The sequence below is a fragment of the Saimiri boliviensis genome, chromosome 10, assembly GCF_048565385.1.
Source record: "Saimiri boliviensis isolate mSaiBol1 chromosome 10, mSaiBol1.pri, whole genome shotgun sequence".
Taxonomy (NCBI): domain Eukaryota; kingdom Metazoa; phylum Chordata; class Mammalia; order Primates; family Cebidae; genus Saimiri; species Saimiri boliviensis.
This window is the reverse complement of record NC_133458.1, coordinates 20,653,269-20,675,814: the sequence shown is the minus strand read 5'-3', so window position 1 is coordinate 20,675,814 and position 22,546 is coordinate 20,653,269. Positions and strand designations below refer to the sequence as shown.

At 39.1% G+C, this 22,546-nt stretch overlaps 1 protein-coding gene across 6 annotated transcripts in view; it reads left to right on the top strand.

Moving 5' to 3' along the window:
• CHRM2 (cholinergic receptor muscarinic 2) overlaps positions 1–22,546 on the top strand; it is a 147,617-nt gene that overhangs the window by 1,574 nt on the left and 123,497 nt on the right. For 3 of the 6 annotated variants that reach the window (XM_010340359.3, XM_074379030.1, XM_074379028.1), the window contains exon 3: positions 15,757–15,827. The exons of 2 other annotated variants lie outside the window; for them this stretch is intronic. In XM_010340359.3, the coding sequence (XP_010338661.1) occupies positions 15,826–15,827 (2 nt within the window). In that variant the 5' untranslated portion in view covers positions 15,757–15,825. Of the gene's footprint in view, positions 1–1,198; positions 1,319–15,756; positions 15,828–22,546 lie in introns of those variants that run through there. One more of the 6 variants, XM_074379029.1, reaches the window with a different exon arrangement.

The window sequence follows — 22,546 nt, the reverse complement described above, 5'->3', positions numbered from 1 at the left end:
GGGTCGTAGATTGGGGACCGCTGCACCCACCCAATGTCCCTTGCGGTCCGCACCTGAGGTCCCAGGCAATCACCGCTTAACTTGTAGCTCTCGGACCCGGACAGGTGCGGTCCATGCCTGGTGCCGGTTAGACTCGCAGAAATTCCACCTGTGCGCGCTGCCGGGCGCCCAGGGGTCCCCTCGCGGGGTAAGTGGAGACTCGTCTGGGAGAAGTGAAAATTCCCCAGAATTACTGACACACAGGGCGGCACACCCTTAGCCTCTGTCCGCTTTCAGTACCCCCCATCCCTTCTCCATCTTCCTGCCCATCGCCGTCCTCGAGGCTGCCCTGAGATGCCGAATTGTCCCAGAGAGGGTCCACCGACCCGCTGGTGCCTGGTGATGATGCCAAGACTCTTGCATGTACAGAAATACCAGCAGGGAGGGTCGCCAGGGGCAGAGAGGCTGGAGGAGAACAGAGAAATGGAGGTAAACGCGTAAAGCCAGCAGAGCTGTCGGCGGACATCTCACCCAGGCCGCCCTCCCGCGTCCTTAGGTCAGTTCACCGCCACAGCACGTCTGTGGCTGCGGCCACCCAGGGCTCCAAGTCTGCCAGCCCAGGCGCCGCGAGCCAAGAAGAGCGCAGCGCCTCCCACTCCTCAAGCTCCGGAATCCCCCACAGTGACTTTCTATTTCCCTTTCTTCTTTGCTTTTTTGTTTTGCTTTTCCTGCTCTTTTCTTAGCGCTGGGTGGCAATGGGTTTGTGGCAGCCGTGTGATTTGCCCATCCCCTAGGACACGCAGCCAGCGACACAAGCACACAGCGACCAGTCTCCACGCTCTGCCACACACTCTTCAGCGCTCCGGCGCGCAGCCCCCGCTCCACAGCCCGGAGCTCCCGCAGCCACCGCCATGGTCAGGGCCACGGCCCGCACAGGGCTCTGCGGGTCGGGTGGGGAGTCAGCCTAGATTCCAGAGACAAACCTCGGGGCCACCCGAAAGGCCTGAGGAAAAACTGGAATTGGGGTTAGGCTTCAGGGGAGGGAGGCTCTGGGGAAAACCGGCCGGGCTGTGCGAAGCACCAAGGGTTCCTGCGGCTGCAGCGCTGCAGGCCGCCCCGCCCCGCCCAGCCCCGCCCCGCCGCCGGGCGTCCCCCCAGGAGCCCACCCGCGGGCAGCAGCTTTTCTCCATCCTGCCCAGGGAAGTTCGATGCCCGGGTGCTGGGACGCGCCGGCGATTCTCTTCTTTCCTGACAATTCTGGCGTCTCCGATTGAGAGGGCTCTCAAAACGAAGCTTTTAATAAACTCCAGAGTAAGGAACTCGGGATTGTGCGGCAAAGGTAGCGCATTGCACTTTGTGGGCAATCGGTAAATATGTAGCACCATATGATAGGAATATATGCATTTTCATTGATAAGATGATAATAGAGATGACGGTATCTTTATACAGAAGCCCAAAACAGGAATACCTGTGCCGTGGTTGGGGAGGTAATAATAATGACACTGATTTTCACAGAGGTAAAACCAGTTGACTTGGCCAAGAGGCAATTTTAAGTTGGGAAATGTATTCCGCTGCAGTTCAGAAAGTGGACTTTTGAGACTTGTCAAATGGATGGAAGAATTTTGTGCCAACAATGTCCCAGCTTTGCAGGCTTGGCAGCTGAGGACTCAGAAGTAATAAATCAATGCCAGGTGAATTATGATTGTTATTGCTATTATCAGTAATGTGATCTAGTTGTAGCAATACAATAAATAAGCAATTTCCTATTGACTCGATTTGCTTTCCTGGGCTAGACAATAATGCCAATTACAATTTTAAAGATGTAACCTGACCCTAAAAAGAGGTGAGAACTATAGCCAAATCTGTTTACCATTTTAAAATAAACCTCTGTGAATGAGACAGGGTGAAAATGAGGGAAAGTCTCCAGACCCCAAATTCCCAGGGCTAGACTGCCTGACAGATGCTTCATTTTCCTATAAAACAAAGAGCCATGTTTGTTTGTGTAAGGGTGCTTGAGGGTGCCTGGAGGCGAATTGGAGTGAGCAAATAGGTGGATTTGAATACTTCTGTCACAGTTTGAGTAAAAGAGAACCCAAAGAGCTCTCAACTAACTTCAGAGACAGATTGGGAAAGAAATAGCAGGTCAAATACCAGTAAAAGTCCATTTGGCTTAGTTCCCAGGGTCCCTCAATATTGGGAGGCCGAGACTATTGTCATGTTACAAAACAAACAAAACAACACATATTGCTCTAAATCTGACTGATCCCCTTTATTGCTCAGATAATCCATATAGTAAGGCATCCAGATGTGTCTTCACTGGACAATTTTCCAATTCCAATTCCAGAGCAGCCATTCCCCAGGGCCAAGAGAAATAGGTGGTTTCAGAGGTCCAAAGAAAACAGTTCCAGCCTGCTAGCAGGTAGAAAAGGCACAAAAAGCATGAATGATGCTGTCTTGAATGGAAGGTAGGCTGACTAATTAGGAATCACAAGTCTCTTGGACCCAAAGCAATGAGTAAAGTTACAGCAAGCACAAACGAGGGAGAAGAGAAATTAGAGTAAAAGGGAAATGAAGAAAGAATTGGGAGAGAGAAAAATGAGGGCAAGAATCTGTGCATATGTCAATAATCATGCTGGATTCAACCTCCATGACTAATGTCAGCCTTTGTTTAGGATATGCATGTGGGCAAACCCCTGCTGTTGTCTTCTGACCACTCAGACACCATTCTCAATCCCGTCTTAAACTTTTCCCACTTTACTCAGTAGGATAGAGACTGACAGAAATATTTTGCCACACAGTTCTCTTGAAGAATTGGTTTTCTTCATTTAAACTTATATTAGACCTGCTTGAGATTTTATGACGTGGATTCTCTGTGACATAGTTCTCAATAGAGTCCTATGTATCAAATGCTACCAATGATTACTAACAACTGGCTTTTGTTTCCTATCACCTGTATCCACTCTGGCTACCTTTGGTTCATTGAGCAGGTGTCGAGACTTCTCTCACTTAAGATAAATGGTGTAAGTTACTGACTGCATATTCCACAGCTCACCTGGCCTAGGTGGGGGAGGTGAAATGTGGGGAAAGAGATGAAAGTCACCTTTTCTTAGACAGATATTTTGCTGAGTGTGTTCTAAGTTCCCAGCACTATTCTAACCATTTCCCTGTAAGATATTTTCTGTTTTATCAGTTGCTTTAGCCTTACTCTTTAAAATACAGCCAGGCACACCCAAGGCACATATTTAATGTTTGTTGAATGAGTTAATAATCAATTTTTTCATTTTCTCATTGCAACAATCCTATGTAGTAGATGTTATTTTCCTGCTGTTACAGAGGAAGAAACCAGCATTCAGAGGCATCTAATAATGACCCAAGATCATACAGCTAGTAAGTTGCAGCCCCTGGATTCAAACACAAGCCTGTTGGATTCCACAGTCTTAGTTCTTATATTGTGTTGACTGGCTCTTTATAAATAGTTGTGACACTTGCTTTCCCTGTGTTTGGGGAAAACAAAATTGTGGGATTCAGAAATCAAATGATGTTCTCTCCATCTGTTAATTCAACTTTTCATGTTGTTGGATCCCCTAAACCCTTAGCAAAGCAGATGCAGCGCTGAGTGGATTCTTAGTTGGCACAGCGTGCTTGTGTTGTTTAGTCAGTGATTGCCTCTGGCAGAGGTAAACAAGGGCACCAAAACGTTGGCAGATCCCATTTTCACCTCTCAGCTATATAGTACATTACTAAACAGAAGTTCTTTTGTCTGATGCAAAGTAATAAAAGTTAATTTTGGTATCATTCAGTTTAGCTCATGATAGTAAGCGGATGAAGAGACATTTTCAAGGTGACACAGCTGACCAAGACTGCATAAGAACACAGGCGTCCCAATTCCAGTCAAATTGTCTCTTCATTTTTCCATGCTAAATGACTTCTCTTTTTGAATGAGACTGTTGGCACTTAGGATTCTGAATCTCAATGATTCCATTTAATTTTAATTAGTATTTATTATCCACATTTGCTTTGAAAGTATAATGTTACTTTGCAAACTGCTATTAGCAAAGAGGTAGGTTCCAGTTGGTTTTCCTCTTTCCACTCTTTATATATCTTTGCCTTACTTTATTTATTTCTCTCTCTCTCTCTTTTTTTTTTTTTTTTCCACATGTTCTAGCTCCTTCTTTTATACTATGACCTAAATATACAATCATCTTAACTGGTGCTGTTACCATGGTAATGTTTCATGGTAGATAAGGGTACATACTAAAAACTCTGTTTTCTCGGTTTCTTTCATTAGTAATGGAATTCCTTCTCTCTTTTTTTTTTCTCCTCTCTCTGTCTTCCCCCATACCCCTTCCTCTCTCTCGCTCCCTTGTATGACCCCCCTTCTCTCTCCGGCTTCGCTCCCGCTCCCAAATCCAAGCTTTCACTGAATGATGCCCTCTGGTGTTCAATAACTGGAAGCACATTGATTTCCATAGGACAAGGACATGGTTTTTAAAACTCAGGGATAATTTCAGTTTCAATCACAAATTCAACTGGACCTAAGCAAGAAGGACTTTGAATTAATGTGTTTTTGGGCAAAGAGATTAGTAGAATACATTTGTTGTGTGGGTATGTTAAATGTTTACTATGTAAACAGTTATGGCAAAGGGGTGGGAAGGATATTAATACTCTTACATGTCTAACATTGTTATGAAAATGTTCTTATGCAAGACAAAGAGGTACCACTGAGATATCCCTGGGAGGATAATCTAAATACAATATTCTGTACATTTACGTCTTTAAGACTTCTCAATGGAAGTCTTCTATCTTTAGAATAGAAACATCTTTCTTGAAGGATATATATGTGTGTGTGTGTGTGTGTGTGTAACGTATGCCTGTGTATTTGTGTATATATATGCACACACACATACATATACACACACACATACACATGTGAGCAAGGAAGACAGAGGGGAGATATTTGTTAGGTGGGAGATAGAGAAGTTTTACTTACATGATTGTGTGAATAATAATATCAAGCAGCACATTCTTATTAATCCCTAAATACATGAGAACCTAGAAGTGAGGTTGACATGCTATAAGGATATCTTCTTTCTTTCTCACTGCAAATTTCACTGTTGCCCTCTAATCAGTCACCAGGTTAAGTCTGTTCCCTGGGAGGCTTCCCCAGAATCCACGCCCGTCTTTCCACCCAGGCATCTTCTCAGACCTTTCGCACCTCTCGCGTGAACTATCACCAGAGCCATATGCTTCTAAGCAGTCTCCCACTCTCCAGTCGTTCTCTAGTACAAACTACGCCTCACACTGCCAGAGTGACCTTTCTAAAATGCAAATCTGAACATGTCATTCTCCTGGTAAAAATTCTTCAGTGTTTCTCAATGTCTAGGATAAACCCTGAAATCAAACTCACATGGGAGCTTCCGTAGCTGATCAGAGCTGTTTTCCCAGCCATCTTTCTCAAGGGCATTTCTTCATCCTACTGCACAAGGAGATAATGCATATAAAGAGCTTGATATAATGAGTGGTACAGAGTACACGCTAAATAAATGCTAGCCAATATATTTCTTTCCTCTTTATTTTCCTCCTCCTTTTCTTCCTTATCAATGTATTATTATTATAATAACAGGCAATGCTAAGCATCATACTTATGCTCTAGCCATTACTCAAAGTAATAATACCCATGAAAAGGTATGATATAATATGATGAATTTAATAAGTATTTTACATTCTCTATCTCATTAAATCTCTCACAGCCAGGTGCATCATCTGATACCTACCAGGCACTCAGTACATGCCTGTTATTTTTATGTGCCTAATCAATACAATAACAATGACATTTTTGGCCCTTATTATTTGTAGCCACATGTTTTGGAAGATGAAGCCATGGATATTTTTATTTTAAAAACCAAATTATTTACAAAGGAGTTAACTTATGAAAATGATAAGCAACTTGGATGGTTTTATCTGGTGCTGGTAGTAGACTAACAGCTAGAACTTGTTAGGGATACAGATGAGGCGAGAATAGAGGCCATATTTTATAAATGACGGCAATATACACTTAAATTTGCATTTTTATATTCTCTTTAAAATGAAACCAAATGCCCTGATGTTTCCAAAGAACACAATTAAGTAGAATTTTTAAATCACTTCCTATTTATCAAAATAATTTTAACATTTTTATTGCATCATCGGCAACCCCATAGATATGCATAGTACTCCTCCATTTTATTCTATCAAAGAAGCTGTAGGCAACTTCATAGGCTAAGTGCTAGTTTAAATTCAAATTTCCAGCACACGGACAATGAGTAACAGCAACAATAAAAACTGAAGATCTACATTTTTCAGATTAGTGCAAATACATAATGAAAACTGGTAGCCAGGCAGTCTTTTGAAGCTATCTGTATTTACTGGGCTCAGAAAAGCAGGACCTCTCTTTTCTGAGACTGAGAATCTACATACTCTTGAATGTTGACTTCTTGGCAGAACTGGGCCCACTTTTTCTAAAGTTAATGTTCATAGTCACCTGATATAGAGCTTTAAATGATAAGAGTCTGAATTATTTATACAACTACTATCTTCTAAGAAGTCATTTAAAAGAGATTAATTCACAGGTTGAGTATCTGAGATACTTTATTCCTCTTGTAAAGATGTTGAGTCAGGCTGGGATTCAAGCCCTGGAATCTAGATTTCTAGCAAGCCCCTTCCTTGATACTGAGGTGGGTAATCACAGGACATTTTAAATAACAGACTGATGAATTAGAATGTAAAAGGCATCACGGAGGAAAGAAGATGGGATGTACAACTCAAATGTCACTGCAAATATTACCATAGGTATTTTCCATTCATATGTGGACCATCAAGGCCCCAACAGAGAGCTTTGTTGTAGCTGGAGACTTTTTGATTTGTGAGGCAAATTCTAGTGTGAACAATGAACAACAATCCAGGAGGACCGCTGGAGATGATGTACAGGAAATCTAGACACCTGTTTGTTTGGATGGGGCACAGTCCCATCTGCATACAATATGTCCTTGGAATTAAATCAGTCTCCGCTATTTAAAAAATAAGTACTTGATTTCTTTTCTATTTCTTGTTTTATTTTTTTCTCCTTAAATTCCTCTCATTAGCTTAATATCTTCACAGATCATATATATCTTCACGATTCCAGAGCTCCTCTCTTCCTTTCTATAAAATATAAGCACAGAATAATTTGATTGGTAGAGGAAAAACAATATATTTCACACCCAGGTTTATATTGTTGAACACGATGAAGATTTTCTAATACTCTGCCTTCCTTGGCACTGTTACAAAGGGAAGAGCTTCTACCATAACCAGCATGAAAATAGAAAGTGATAAGAAAATTCTGCATTCTTCTATCTGATGTTCTGTCTAGATTCTCATTACTAATATAGCTGGATCAGGTGCTTGGACTTCTTCCTCTTCTTCTTTCCCAACTCTAGTGGAGAAGTTAGAGAAAGTGAGAAAATTGTCTTAAGTGTCATGCTGATACATTTCACTGTCATTGTTGCAAAACGTTGTACTCTGATGATCCCAAGTAACAGGCCATTATAATACTTCCTCTAGGAGTAAGAAAGTTATAATGATTTTTCTTGACTTTACTGTTCACTGTTAGTCATGCCGATGATTCTTCTTTAATAAAGCAAATAAGTCCTTCCTCCCCTCCTCATTCATGCCAAGCCAATAAACAAGACAGAATGATGTTGGAAGAAAACCTCTTATTTAATTAACTACAAAGGAGCTCTTTAGGAGGAATGTGATTGTGAGCTAAATAATTACCTGAAGCCTAATTTTTCTTCTTTTCTGTAAAAGATAAGCACAGAATAATTTGATAGGTAGAGGAAAAAATATATATATTTCACACACAGTTTTATATTGTTGAACACAAGGAAGATTTTCTAATACTCTGCCTTCCTTGGCACTATTACAAAGGGAAGCGCTTCTACCATAACCAGCATGAAAATAGAAAGAGATAAGAAAATTCTACTTAATTGTGTTCTTTGGAGAGCATCAGGGCATTTGGTTTCATTTTAGGGGGAAGATAAAGAGCAGCTCCAGGGCCAAAGCATGTGTCCCAGATATGCCCACTGTTTTCTTGCTTTATCCTCAAAATTACTTTTATTTTTATCAGATTTTATCAGTGGAGTGGGCAGTTATGTCTTCACATGTAAGCCTAAATAATAAAGACTTTATTTTTCTTTGTGCTGTGCTGGATGGAAGTACTGAAGTCAGGAGGAGGGGTGGATGATATAGGTTTAATTTCTGTGGTCTCTGGCAACTGGGTATCTTTAAACAGTAAACAAGCAATCTTAATTTTGCTTTATTTTAAAATAAGCCTGACTGGATATTTTCCATGACTAGTTATTTCCATATTAGGGGAAACGTCAGAATTTTGGGTGAGATACTCTTCTGTGACGATAATAATGGCAGCAAAACCCATGAAATGACAGCTGCTGTTCTTTGAGTTTTCATCAGATTTTAGAACCTATACCATTTCTTTACATATATTGTTTCTATACCTCATGCCCACCTTATGTGGTACATTTATTCCTTTTTCTTTCTAAGTCTTGAAATCATGGCTTGTTGACACTAAATAACTTATTCTAGGTCTAACAGTGAGTTTGTGGCTGCGGGCATTATTTCCACATCTAAGGTTAATGATTAGTTTTTAATGCTTTTTTGTTTAGTTATACTATACCACAAGCAGTCTGTCAGAGGATATCTCATTGTATTATTTGGCATCTAATTCTGATAAGGCTAGGGAAAAAGAGAAAGAAATGAAAAAGAAATAGAAGCAAGTCTCACTTCTAGTCAGTGTTCAGAAAATGAAATCATGAAAACAGACTTCATGATAAAGGAATCAGTCTTAGGTGAAGTTTAGAATCTGTGTCCTGGCCACTAACCTCCTGGCTTAGTATAATTTATAGGGTTTGAGTTTAAAAGTGCTTGAGCCTTCATAGTCCCCTGGGAGCTCTTTCTAGGCACAGAGGTGAAAAAAGTCTCAGCAAGGCTTCCAGGTATGAAATTTCCAAGGCATGCAATATTTATTGATATTTAAAAAGCATATGTATATTGCAACATTTCTGCTGATTAGGAAAACATTAAATATTGGTAAAATGTCATCATTTAATCTCCTTCCATTTCATGCTGTTATATCTAGTCCCTTCCTTTGCAAAACAATTGTCATTACTTAACCTAAACTTCTGCATTGCAGATGCGGAAACCAAAGGCCAAAGAAGCTAGTTGTCCTAAGGGATAAACCTCCTTGGGATAATTCTGTTCCTGTTTACATGTCCATTGTTAACACTTATTTCTATGCCCCCACATGTTCTGAGAATCATGACTGTCTATTGGTAAATGATAATACCAGCTAATTTCTTTTTCACAATTAATTGAAATTTTACACTCTTACATTTCAATATCAGTCAATATTTTTACATACTGACAGTTTTAATCAAGGATTATCTTTCACAAGGGAGCTGTAACAGAGCCCTAATTAATTAAAGTGATAATTACTCCTCTCCCTCAGAGTTTGTTAGTTACATAACACATTCTTCAGGAAATTCACATCCTTAGCATTCATCTTTAAATTTCTCTCATTTAAAAGGAGATACCCTGACTTCTCTCTCTATAAGAATTTGCTGAAAATTAAAATTATTTTTATCTTATGACATTAGGAAAGAAAGGAGGCCATCTCTATTTTCTAGAAAGTTTTCATATTCAAACCAAATAAAATGAGATGTTCCGATCTTTGAAATGTTCACTTTGAATCCTAGGGGTCTTTTTCATGGAAAAAAACAAGGTTGTCAAATGACTCCCCTTTGCTATTCTCCAGTTTATTATAGCTTCTTCATCACAATGCCAGTGCCCAGGGTCCATTCCTGTTGGGTCTTTTTTCACTTCCATTCCTCAGCTACAATTGCTCTTGCCTGTCTATAGTTTTTCTTTGTGCATAAGGTTTGTTACATTTTCTGGTCCAGTGTAATTTGGTTATTTTAGTAGATATTGAATCTAGAGTACTGGCAATAATTGGCAGCCCTGTTCTCTTCTCCTTTAATAGCTATTGCCCCTGTTCCTGTACTTTGGCATCTCTTGGTGTCTGAGATGCACTTTCAGAAATAATTGATGGTGACTCTGAATTCATTCAGTTTACTCCCTAAGACTTGGGAATCTAGATCATTGAAATTCCTGCACCAAATATTGGTCAGATTTGCTAAAGGTCATTCCTATTTGGCTTGCATATTTTAATTAAATTATGGTGACTTACTCATTCCACTTGCAGCAAACATTTGACTGCATTTTAAAATTATTTCTCCCAAACTCCAGAGTGCTCTTACTATACTTTCCTAATATATGTGGGAAACAACACTTGATATCAAGAGGTCAATTATCTAAAATTCAATGACCTTTTTTTCTGTCACTATATGTAATTATTGAAAGACATTTTTCTTGCTGCAATAGTTGTTTTTAATAGCCTTTATTTTTCAAATCAGTTTTAATTTCACCACAAAATTGAGCAGAAGAGTTTCCGTATACCTTCTGCCCTTGTACACACCTACTTCCTTCCACTATCTACTTCTCCCATCTGAGTGGGACATTTGTTTCAATTGGTGAATGACATTAACACATCAGTGTTGCCAGAGCCCATAGTTTACAATAGGGTTCCTGTTTGGTGTTGAGCATTCACTGAATTTAGACAAGTATATAATGGTATGTAGATGCCACTGTATGCATGTAACATCATACAAAGTATTTCCACTGCCCTAAAAAAAAAAAAAAATCATCTGTGCTCCTTCCATTTACTCCCCTCTTTACCTTAACTCTGGACAACAACTGGTTCTTTGACTGTCACTATACTTGGCCTTTTCTGACTGTCACGTAGTTGGACTCATACAGTATGCAGTCTTTAGACTGACCTCTTTCAGTTAGTAATAACTTTCTTTCCCTTAGTGTGTAAATTCAAGTCATTTAAGGTTCCTCCATGTCTTTTCATGGCTTGATAGTTCCTTTCTTTTCAGCACTGAATGATATTCCATTGCATTCATTTTCTTTGGGATTTTCATTAAATCAGTAAATATTTTGCCATGCTTCTTGAAGATAAATTTTAGCCAGGCAATAAATATTTTTTTTCTTTTTGCCGTTGTATTATTTTATTCTTCTTTTGCATTTTCTCTAATCTTACATTTCCATATTCTTAAGCTCTAGAACTTTAAAAATGGTCACAGAATTCATGTTCTGAATATTTTAATTCTCTTTTTTGTCTTCCTTTAACCCACTATATCCCTATTTCAGTACTTAGAAAAGTGTATTTTTTTTGGCATCTTGTAGTTTTTATTTAACTGTCTTTATTTTCCCATGATTATAGATTTTACAGGAATTTTTAAAAATTCAGATAACAAACACCTTTCACTTCTCTCTTTTGAAGGATTTGAGTGGTTTGTTTACCAAGTTTGGACAACTCTTCCACTTCTCTGAGTGTGTAAATTCAAGAAGAGGAGAGGAAAAATTATCCCAGAGCCGTCTACTTCCCTCTTCTCTTTCTCACAGCATCTTCCAAGCTTCAGCAGCCATGGCCATGACGAAGCTAAGTTAAAAAACTGCAAACCTAGTTGAAAGACCACTTTATACAAGACCATATGACCCCTAAATATCATTTAAACGAAACACCATAAATCTTTTTGTTTTTCCAGTAGCAGACAGAGGAGTTTTCTTGTTCCTATCCGAGAAGTAAAGGAAGTCCTAAGAGATTGTTTAGGAACACCTCCTCTGAGGTGTTTCCTTTGCTCTATCCTCTGCCTTTAGGAGAATTGATATTGTCTGAATATTGCTCTCGTCCTTCCAGCTGTTTGGACATGGGCTTCCCACACGAAAGCTAATGGTACCCACTTAGGTAACTTGACAAGTTGCCTCTTCACGTGGACCTACTTTTTATCTTATACCAATACCTTATATTCAACACCTTTATAGGATAAAATTCTTTTGATTTTTCTCCAGTTTCATTTAAAAAAAATGCTCAGTAAGGACTGAATTTGTCGTCCCTCCTTTCCTTCTCCTCCCCTTTTTTCTCCCGCTTCTCTTCCTCCCTGCTCTCCCTCCACTTCCTCACCCTCCTCCTCTCTCCTCCTCCTCCTTCTCCTTCCTTCCTCCTCCTCCTCCCCCCACTCCTTCTTCTCAGCATTGAATTTGATGCCTGCCTCTATTCTTGGCACATAGCAGAGCTCAATAAATATTTATTTAATCATATTTTATGCTAGTAGTCTGCTAAGAGTTCCAAGTTTCCTACTACCCCAATCTGCTGCTTCTGTTGATTTCATAGTACCAAATTATTCTTTTCTGAAACAGTTCAAAGAAACTCTTTCTAGGTGAATCTTTTCTTGGAAAATAAAACCTTTCTGATAAATGTTTCCACTTTCAAAACCAATATTTTATCTAAGCCTGAGCAAAATTTCCTCTAGGCCATGCTTATAGGTATATGGTAATATTATTTTATTTAAGCTGAATCTAATTAATCTCAAACACATAAACTTTTAAGGGAACCAAAATTTTTTGTTTTTGTGCATCGTGTATGGTAAAAGAAATTTTAACCAATGAAACATTGCGTATGATTTAAACAGACTTTTTTTCCATATTAGGGATGGATTTAATAAAATTTTCTCTTTTTACTTGACCCTATATAAAAGATACATGAACAAAGGTGATGAACAATGTACCTCATGAAACAAAGTAGCATCCTGGGTAACTTGCCATGTGATAGACTTAGCCTTCTCAAAAGGAGAAGAATTACACTTAGGTGTCCACTTTCATCTGCTCTCTTGCATAGGGCTTAGCATTCCCTCCTAACAGCACTACTCAGCCTTAGCAGTTTTAGTGGACCTATGATCCTTAGCACGGAAGGTCTTCCACTTGCCTTCACCACCTTCTAGGGAGCTTAGAAAGAGAAGGTTTTGGCATCTTTTTTTTTATTGCATTTTAGGTTTGGGGGTACATGTGAAGAACATGCAAGATTGTTGCATAGGTACACACATGGCAGTGTGGTTTGCTGTCTTCCGTCCCCTCACCTGTATCTGTCATTTCTCCCCATGCTATCTCTTCCCACCTCCCCACCCCCCCGTCCCTCCCCCATTTCCCCCCAACGGACCCCAGTGTGTAGTGCTCCCCTCCCTGTGTCCATGTGTTCTCATTGTTCATCTTTTCCTGTCTTGAGCCTCTGGTGTCTTTCAAAGGATACTACAGTTTCAGGCAGTACCAAGTAGTGGATACGTATATTCAGTTTGGGGACAATTGTGTCATTGTCAGGCTACCTTTAATATCTTCACCTTCGTGGATTTAAAGATTTAATGGGATGTCCAGCATCATCTCATCTGATGCCTTTGTTTTATAGTAAGGAGACTTACTAAGGGTAAAACAGTCATAGCTTGTTATGTGGATGACAGCAATCTGAGGTGATAGAAACAGGATTTTGAGTCTGAACATCTCGACAGCCCATTGTCAATTTCATCACCCAACAATGATTACTCCTATGGAAGGTTCCACATGATTATTTTCAATCTTAGAGTTTTATTTCTTCTAAGAAAGACATGAGGCTGTAAAAACTTTTTGTTATTATTTCCGGTTTGTGTGGGACTCTTGATTCTGTTTTTAACCTTTCTTCTTCGGTTTCCCTGATGCTTTACAAGGGGATCTTACAATTCAGTAGTAAGATTTTATCGGAAAGGCTGGATTCAAACATGAGTGATTTTCAAAATTTTAATGACAGATATAAAATGACACCAACCTGTCAGAACAAGTGTTGGCCATTGTGTTGTTCTCTCGGTCCCTGCTGAGAATGTGGTTCAGTGAACTACTCTAATCTTGAGAGCATCTACTTTCTTGCTTTCCAGATGTTTTGGAAATACAATCTAGTCATTTTTCCTACTGAATTGTCTGTAAATGATTAGAGTTCTCATTAGTCATTGCAGTATCTACTTGGAATAATATATTAAAAAATAATGTTGATGCTCATAAAAATAAATCAACTTAATCTTGCAATTACATAATAGAGAATAATTGAAAACTAATTACACAATGAGTTTGTTCCCTGGAGATGTATGACAATTTCACAAGCTGAAGAAAGTGTGATGGATGAACTCTTTTATAAAACAACATAAAATCTCCTTCTTTCTGTTGCATCCCCAATTCATAAGGTCATTAGGAAACTGTTGTCACGTCTCCTGCCAAATTTACAAAAATTGTCTGTGCAGTGTCTTTAGAGTAAGAAAAAAAAAGAGACAAATTACAAAGCTATATTTTGATGTCATCTCTCCTAATTTTGTCAAAGTGTTTTTCTTCCAAATAGCAGATTACTTCATCCCAAAGTCTTGATAACCGTAAATGTAATCAGCTTTGCCGCAAATGTTGTCAAAATGAAATGCCATTTTTGGGGGGTTGTCTTTTTTGCTTTGTTTTATATCAGGAGAAAGTGAAAGGAGAAGCAATTGGCGGCAAGTTGAGGAAGCCGTGTTGTCTGAGACATTGAGCATTTAATGATCCAGAGAAATTCACAATTAGGTGATAGAATGTGCTCCTGGACCACTGTCACTTACACTGGGAACATGATGTCTTCCTGGAGAATGTTGGGAAGGCACTTGTAAAGCTATTTTAAGAGGCGTTTGGAACTGTGAGAGGACAGGGAAGTATAGGAGAACATGCCAGAAGCCTTGTTTGTAAATACTGTATTCTCTTTAGGGGCTACTCAGTGGCAAAATAAAAAAGATGTTTTGCCAGGCAATAAAGCTGATTATCTTTACTTGCTAGCAGAGAATTTCACACTCAGTGAAGATCAAAACTTAAAATGAAAACATTTTTTTAAAATTTATTTATTTATTTATTTTAAAGACGGGGTTTCACCATGTTGATCAGGCTGGTCTTGAACTCCCGACCTCAGGTGATCTGCCCACCTTGGCCTCCAAAGTGCTTGGATTACAGGAATGAGCCACCACACCCGGCCTGAAAACATTTTAATGAATCACAGAAAATCAGTTTTTCTGTTTGTTTGGTTGTTGGTTTTGTGTCTTTCCTGTGTGAGCTCCTCAAGCTTATAGATGAGCCAATGCTATTAGTTGGTACCAGTAATCCATCAGAAGAAAGATGGAACTTTGTCAGATAAACTGTATTTGAAGAGACTGAAAGCTAATTTGCCTCAATCTTTTTAGAAAAGGTTTTATTCGTCTTCATAAGCCCCAGAGGAAATAGGATTTGGGCAGGGACAGCAATTCTATGACAGTTTATCATGCCTCCTTAACAGTGGACCAAAGAGATAAACAAATAGGACTTCAAAGATTTCCTCCCAGGCCGGGCACGGTGGCTGATGCCTGTAATCCCAGCACTTTGGGAGGCCGAGGCTGTCGGATCACAAGGTCAGGCGTTCGAGACCAGCCTGGCCAAGATGCTGAAACCTTGTCTCTACTAAAAATACAAAAATTAGCTGGGCGCAGTGGCACGCGCCTGTAACCCCAGCTACTCAGGAGGCTGAGGCAAGAGAATTGCTTGAACCTGGGAGGCGGAGGTTGTAGTGAGCTAAGATAATGCCACTGCACTCCAGCCTGGGTGACAGAGTGAGACTCTGTCTCGGGGGGGAAAAAAAAAAAAAGATTTCCTCCCTTCCTAGTCTGTGACAACCTCAAAGATTCCAAAGAGAATTGGAGAATGGCTTGCTTGCAAAAGTGAGCAGGTCTCACATACTCCCTTCAATTCCATCTCCTAAAAATAAAATAATTTAAATTTCAGGGGAATCATCTGTGTAGCCACATAAAGAAGACACTGTTCATATTTAAAACTGAGGAAGATCCATCATTCATGTGAGTAACATTTTCATCTTATTATTCTGAGCTGTAAACTTACATTCTGTCCCCCTGCAGTATTCTGTCAGCTGGTTATTATATATAAAGAAATGATTAGTGCTTTATAAGGGACAGATATTGATGCACTAGAAATGGTTATTCATTTATTCTTCAACATTTATTTCTGCAGACTTAGTTATATACACATACTACACTAGACATTTAGGATACGAAGATGATTCATCACAATTCTAGCCTTTGCAGTCTGTCCTGAGAGATTAGATGAAGAAAACACAATGATATACCATATACAGGTGATGAAACAGAGGCAGGAAGCCTGCTAGAATCACAAGGAAAAATGGGACTAACCCAGCCTGGATCTTGGTTTAATAAAGCACTAGAGAGTTAGTAAGGTTTTATTAGATTTGAGAGGGAGAAGAGAAAAGACTTAGCAAAAGAGGGTAGAGAATGTACCATTACATAAGAATGGAGCATTCAGAGTCCTGTACATTATCTTCAGTGGTTATAGCCTTTGGCTGGGCCAAACTACAAAAGAGTCAATATGGCATCCAAAGGTCCAGACATATCCTGTTGGTTACCATGAGCAAAGTCTCTCATCCAAGGGAAACATTTTATGTAAAGCATATACCCTACACCATCCTATTTCATTTGACATTTACCTAAACTGATAATTAAAAATCTGGTTAGAATCGTGGATAGATTAGTTAGATTGGTCAAATGGCAACATCTAGCTTAAGATGTCTGCCAAAATCATAGTACCCTGACTTAAGGAAATGGGTCCATGAAAACACAGAGTGATAGTTCTCTAGTTTTATGTGACTTCTTCCCATTCATAACTTCAAATGGTCTGGGCTTTGGATAAACAGTAGCCTCATTTGTATGTCTACAGTAACGGAAGTACTCAAAGCACTGAAAGAAGCCAAAAATGTATCCCATTGCTTTCTGACTCCTCTTTGAGAAGAAAGTTCACAGATTCTTGCCACTAGTGCACTTCAAAATGTAATTTCTTGTAAAACTAAGGCAAAATGTGTGAAGTACAATGCCCGGACATCACCTGGTATGGATTTAGGAAACTAGATTTTAGGTAGTAGTTCTAATTGAAAAATTCTCAGCTAGGCATGGTGGCTCATGTCTGTAATCCCAGCACTTTGGGAGGCCAAGCAGGTGGATTATTTGAACCCAGGAATTCGAGACCAGTCTGGGCAACATAGGAAAACCCTTCTCTCCAAAAAATACACACATATAAAAAAATCTAGCCAGGTGTGGTGGTTCAAACCTGTAGTCCTAGCTACCTGGGAAGCTGTAGTGAAAGGATCATTTGAGCCTCTGGGAGGTCAAGGCTGCAGAGAGCTGTGATTGCACCACTGCACACCCGTCTGGGCAACAGAGTGAGACTCTGTCTCAAAAAAAAAAAAAAAAAAAAAAGAAAAGTGAAATTCTGTATCCCGTCATACCTCAAACATACCTAGTGAATTAGGTGTCTCAGTTGGGGTTTCAGAACATATGTCCACCACTTCATCTTTCTGTAAGATGTAGGTCAAAGCATACAAAGTAGCAAATAATATAGTTGAACAAGTCCAAAGAGCTAATGTTCAGCATGAGGACTACAGTTTTTATCAGTGTATTGTATTCAGGGTTTTTGCTAGATGAGTATTTTATAGCTGCTTTTGCCATAGGAGCAGTGAGACTGCATATCTCTGTGAGATGATGGATATTTTAATTTATTCCACTATACTAACCATTTTATTATATGTATATATCTTATGACATCATGTTGTGTATCTTAAATACACACAATAAAATGTAGTTTAAAAAATACTTTGCTTTAAAAATCTTTACAATTTGCTGAGAATAATGGTTTCTAGCTTCATCCATGTCCCTGCAAAGGACATGAACTCATCCTTTTTTATGGCTGCATAGTATTCCATGGTGTATATGTGCCACATTTTCTTTATCCAGTCTGTCATTGATGGACATTTTGGTTGGCTCCAAGCCTTTGCTATTGTAGACAGTGCTGCAATGAACATACGTGTGCATGTGTCTTTGACACAAGAACAGAAAACCAAACACCGCATGTTCTCACTCATAAGTGGATGTTGAATAATAAGAACACATGGACACAGGGAGAGGAACATCACACACCAAAGCCTGTTGGGGGTTGGGGGATTCAGGGAGGAATAGCAGGGGATGGGGAGATTGGGGAGGGATAACATTAGGAAAAATGCCTAATGTAGGTGACGGGAGATTGGATGCAGCAAACCACCATGGCATGTGTATACCTATGTAACAATCCTGCACAATCTGCACATGTACCCCAGAACTTAAAGTATATTAAAAAAAATCTTTACAATTTGCAGTGGAGTAATATATCCATTGCCTTATTCACTTTTCACAAAAAAATCCCACAGGATAGTAACAACACATTGAGAAAATTTAGAATCATCAATTTCTGGTGACTTGTCTAGGGTGACACAGCTTGAATGAGAATCCACATTTCCCAACTGCCATGCTGTTGGGTTTTTCATCCTTCCTCACAGTGAGAAGGATGGAATCTCACTGTGACATTGCCAGAAATAACCTGAGTGTGTGACAAAATTTAACTGGCATCTCACCCCTAATTAATTCTCTAAAGAAGTGAGTTAAGAGTGATGAGTCCAAACCTGTCTCTTGAATCAGCTCACCCTCAAGGAACAGATAATTCACTGTGAAACTCATAACTTCACTGACCATGCCTCAGAAGAATTATTCCAGCTCCCTCCTAAAGAAACCAAATGTCCTCCAGAAAAGGAGGTAAAGAAATCTCTGCTGCAGGATCACTATAAAGCACTTCTTTTGGGAAACTTTGGGTTTTATATGTTTTTTATTTTTTATTGTATTTTATTTTTTCCCTTTTAAACTTTTATTTTAGCTTGAGGGGTACAGGTGCAGATTTGTTACATAGATAAATTGTGTCATAGGAGATTGTTTGTACACATTATTTTGCCACTCAGGTAATAAGCATAGTATAAGACGGGTAGTGTTTTAATCCTCACCCAACTCCTTCCCTACACCTCAAGTAGGTATTAGTGTCTGTCGTTCCCTGCTTTGTGTCCATATGTATTCAATGTTCAGCTCCCAGTTATAAGTGAGAACATGTGGTATTTGATTTTCTGTTTATGTGCCGGTTCACTTAGGATAATGAACTCCAGCTTCATCCACACATCTGCAAGACACAATTTCATTCATTTTATCACTGTAGAGTATTCCATGGTGCATTTTCATTATCCAATCCACCCTTCATGGGCATTTAGGCTGATTTCATGTTTTACATGTTTTCAAAATTTTACTTGAGGATGTCTTCTGATCAAATGTGTCCCAATGTTACATTTGAAGAAACAGATGTGAAGAGGAAAAGTTCTCTCTCCTGGGAGACACTTTGATGGCTATCTTTGATCACTGAGAAACTCTCAGCTCAGGAATCTTTGGGAAGGCAGAGTTGGAGGAAAACTCTCTTGAGGATTTTCAAATCCTCAAGGTTGAATATCAGTTTTCTCCTGTGAGCCCCGAGGGGAGCTCTCTGGGCCCTCCTGACAGACTCCACTTTCCTCAGGGCTGAATTAACAATTCCCATTCTTTTTTCTTCCTTTCCTTGTCTCTGTTAGACGTGTTGCTTTTCCCTGCTATATTTAAACAGAATAATTTTACCTGGGAAGTGCCACGCCCATCAAGTCATAGCTTAGTCCATGGGCCCCTAACATGAAACCTTAGAAAGGCCTTATTGTCTTGAAATAGACAGGCGCCAGATTCCCCACTTCCCCATGATGTCTGCCACACATACATGTCTCTGCCCATTGCAGCACTGAGAAAAGGGCAGATACCATACTTCTGAGCACCTTTCTGATTTAATCCTTGCTTCAGCTTATGGGAAGCAGTTGACCTGTTGTTGGAAGCTGTGGGAATTCAGTGAGAAATATTTTAGCAGATTTTCAGAAAGGAATTATATATGTGAATAGGAATAACATTTTTCAAGTCACACCAATCATTAGCACTCACCCTTTTGGGCTAAAGGTGTCTGTGGTGGGGAATGAGTTTAAGACATGAGGGATTAGCATTTTCCACTCAGGTGTGTGTTGATGAGCTCCATGCCTCACAGTTTAATTTAACGTGGAGGATGATCTATTTTACGTCTTTCAGTGAGAAATCCTAAGAAGAGTTATTCTTGTTAATAAAACGAGTCAGGAACTGCACACAAAAATATTGGTGTGCTTGTTCCAATTAAAAGTAATTACCGATTCAAGAAATAACTTTTTATCATATAGCCCAATTTGTACTGTCCCCATTTCCTCCAGAATTATTGTTCTTGAGTGTTGGTGCAGTATTCAATATTGGTGGATAGGTGATCTGTGAGGGAAGGGCTGGGATTGTGAGTGGCTTGCTCAGCCTTCACCGGATTGTTGATCCTTAATGACTGACTCTCAGAGCACTGGGGGAACCACTTCTTTGGTAACCACTTCGTTTGACTTTGAGCTCCTCTTGAGCTTAGGAAGAGACTAATCCTTTTATACTGGTTAACATTTACTGCTTTCACTTTTTTTTTGGCATCTGTTGATACCTTTACAATCTGGTGAGGTGGACATTATTACTGACATCCAAATGAGGAATAAAAGTATTTAAGGGTTTCCCAAACTTAACTGCAAGTATAAGACAGAATCAGGACGTAAATCAACTTTTCCAACTCAAATGTGCCACACCTTTCCACAAAGGGTGATTCTCGGGACATAACCCAATTATAAGGTGTCTTCATTTCTAATATGTGTAGTACTCATGCTTGCACTTACTTGGAAAAATTACTCAAGAATAACAAGAAATAAATTTGGAAACATTTTGTAAACATATACATACTATACATATGAGGTATATTAAAATTATGATAACTATTTACAATGATTTATATTTAGATAGAACCTCCAGCTCTATTCATTTGGTTTGTTTAGCTATTGGAGACTGTTGCAGAAATGTTACCTTTTTCTCTATGTTGAGTATATTTTGAAATTATGTTTAAAGTTGTTAGACTTAGTTATTCCTGTTGAACTAAGAGACATTTCAAAAATAAAAAGCACAGACAGGAGACCTTGTCTACCTTCTCTGTTGACTAGGATTCCCCAGGGAGGAACAGATTTCTCCCTGCTATAGCACAGCTCACCACAGTCAGCTGTTATTATTTTCTACCAATCTCCAGCATGAACCTAACAATTAATTATCCTATATATGTTTTTTCTGACCTGGGGTCCTATGTCAAGGTTATTGCCAAATTATCAAGGAAACTCCTTACTCCTACTACACTTCTAATCTTAGGATGAGTTAAGAAACGTCTAGTAGTTTGCACTTAAATATGATTTCTGACAGTTGGACTTGTATTCTGCTGAGATGGATTGGGAAGGTAACTAAAATGTAATCTAAGGCAAGGTGTGGGTACATGGAATCCAAACCATAATGTCCCCATAACACTTTTTCATGTCAGTAACACCAGGCATTGCACCACTGTGTGTATACCACTAAGAATAACTGATGAATTGATCATATATTCGGAGGGAAATCTATCTGAACAGAGAGTGTTCTGTGACCATTGGCTACCTTTCAAATTAAGTAGTTTTCCTTTGCAGAATGTCAAAAGAATGTTTGGTGCTCAAAAGAAAATTGCCATGTTCTGCAATAGTGAAACTTGTGACTCAGAGGCAGAAATATGAGCAGAAACAGTCTCTCAGGAGTGTTCTAGGGAGAAACCCCAAAAGACCGCCTTTATCCTGACAGCCAGAAACCACCAGTTGGGCTCCAGTGAGTACTAGCACCCTATTGTGGAGGCTTCTAGCCTGAAGAGGATGCAGTGTGGTTTGCCCAAGTGAAGGAGGCTACAATGGATGGTTCTATCCAAAGACATTATTGCTAGTGATGAAAAGTGACTTTATGAAATACATATTAAAGTCCAACTGTGTGTGCATGTATGTGCATGCTTAAGCATGACCAGCATCTTATTATTTTTCAGTCTGATTATCTGCCACTTCTCGGAAGTCACTTCCCTGTGAATCCAGTCTGAAATAATGGCTTTGATTTCGGAACCATCTCAGCACCTTGTCTGTTTCCTTGCTAGAATTTAATGCAGTAATTTATCTAACTTTCACATTATGTTTTTGGCATCTCAGGAGAAGGCAGAAACAACAGCTGTCTAATTTACCCCTGAGGCCTAAAATAGTATCTGTTACGTAGTAGATATTAACATTGGGTGGACCAATCACAGTGTCTCAGATAAAATGCAAGCTCAAATTTGAAAGACAAAGAAAGAGGTGCCTGCACTGGATATTTCTGATGATAATTACTATTTAGGGAAATCTTTTTTTTTTAAACAAAATTATTGAGAGTTGGTGAATTTTGCTTTCTTTAATTTATATCAGTAATTTTTCTTGCTTTGGTAGATACATGAATTGAGAATATATTTAAGAAGATAGAACAAGATTTATTTTCTGGGCCTAAAACATTCATCTCCACAAATAATCCTCATATTTTATTTTGCCCTCCTTTCTGTGTGTTCAATTTCTTTTTCTAGCTTTATGCTTCCTCTTCTCTTGGCTTTTGGTCAAAACGTTATACATGTTTTCTCACCCTAAAATTCTGGTATTAGTCACCAAAATCCTTCTTGATTTTTCTTAATTCTATCATCATCAAACTATCCTCAGCTTGGA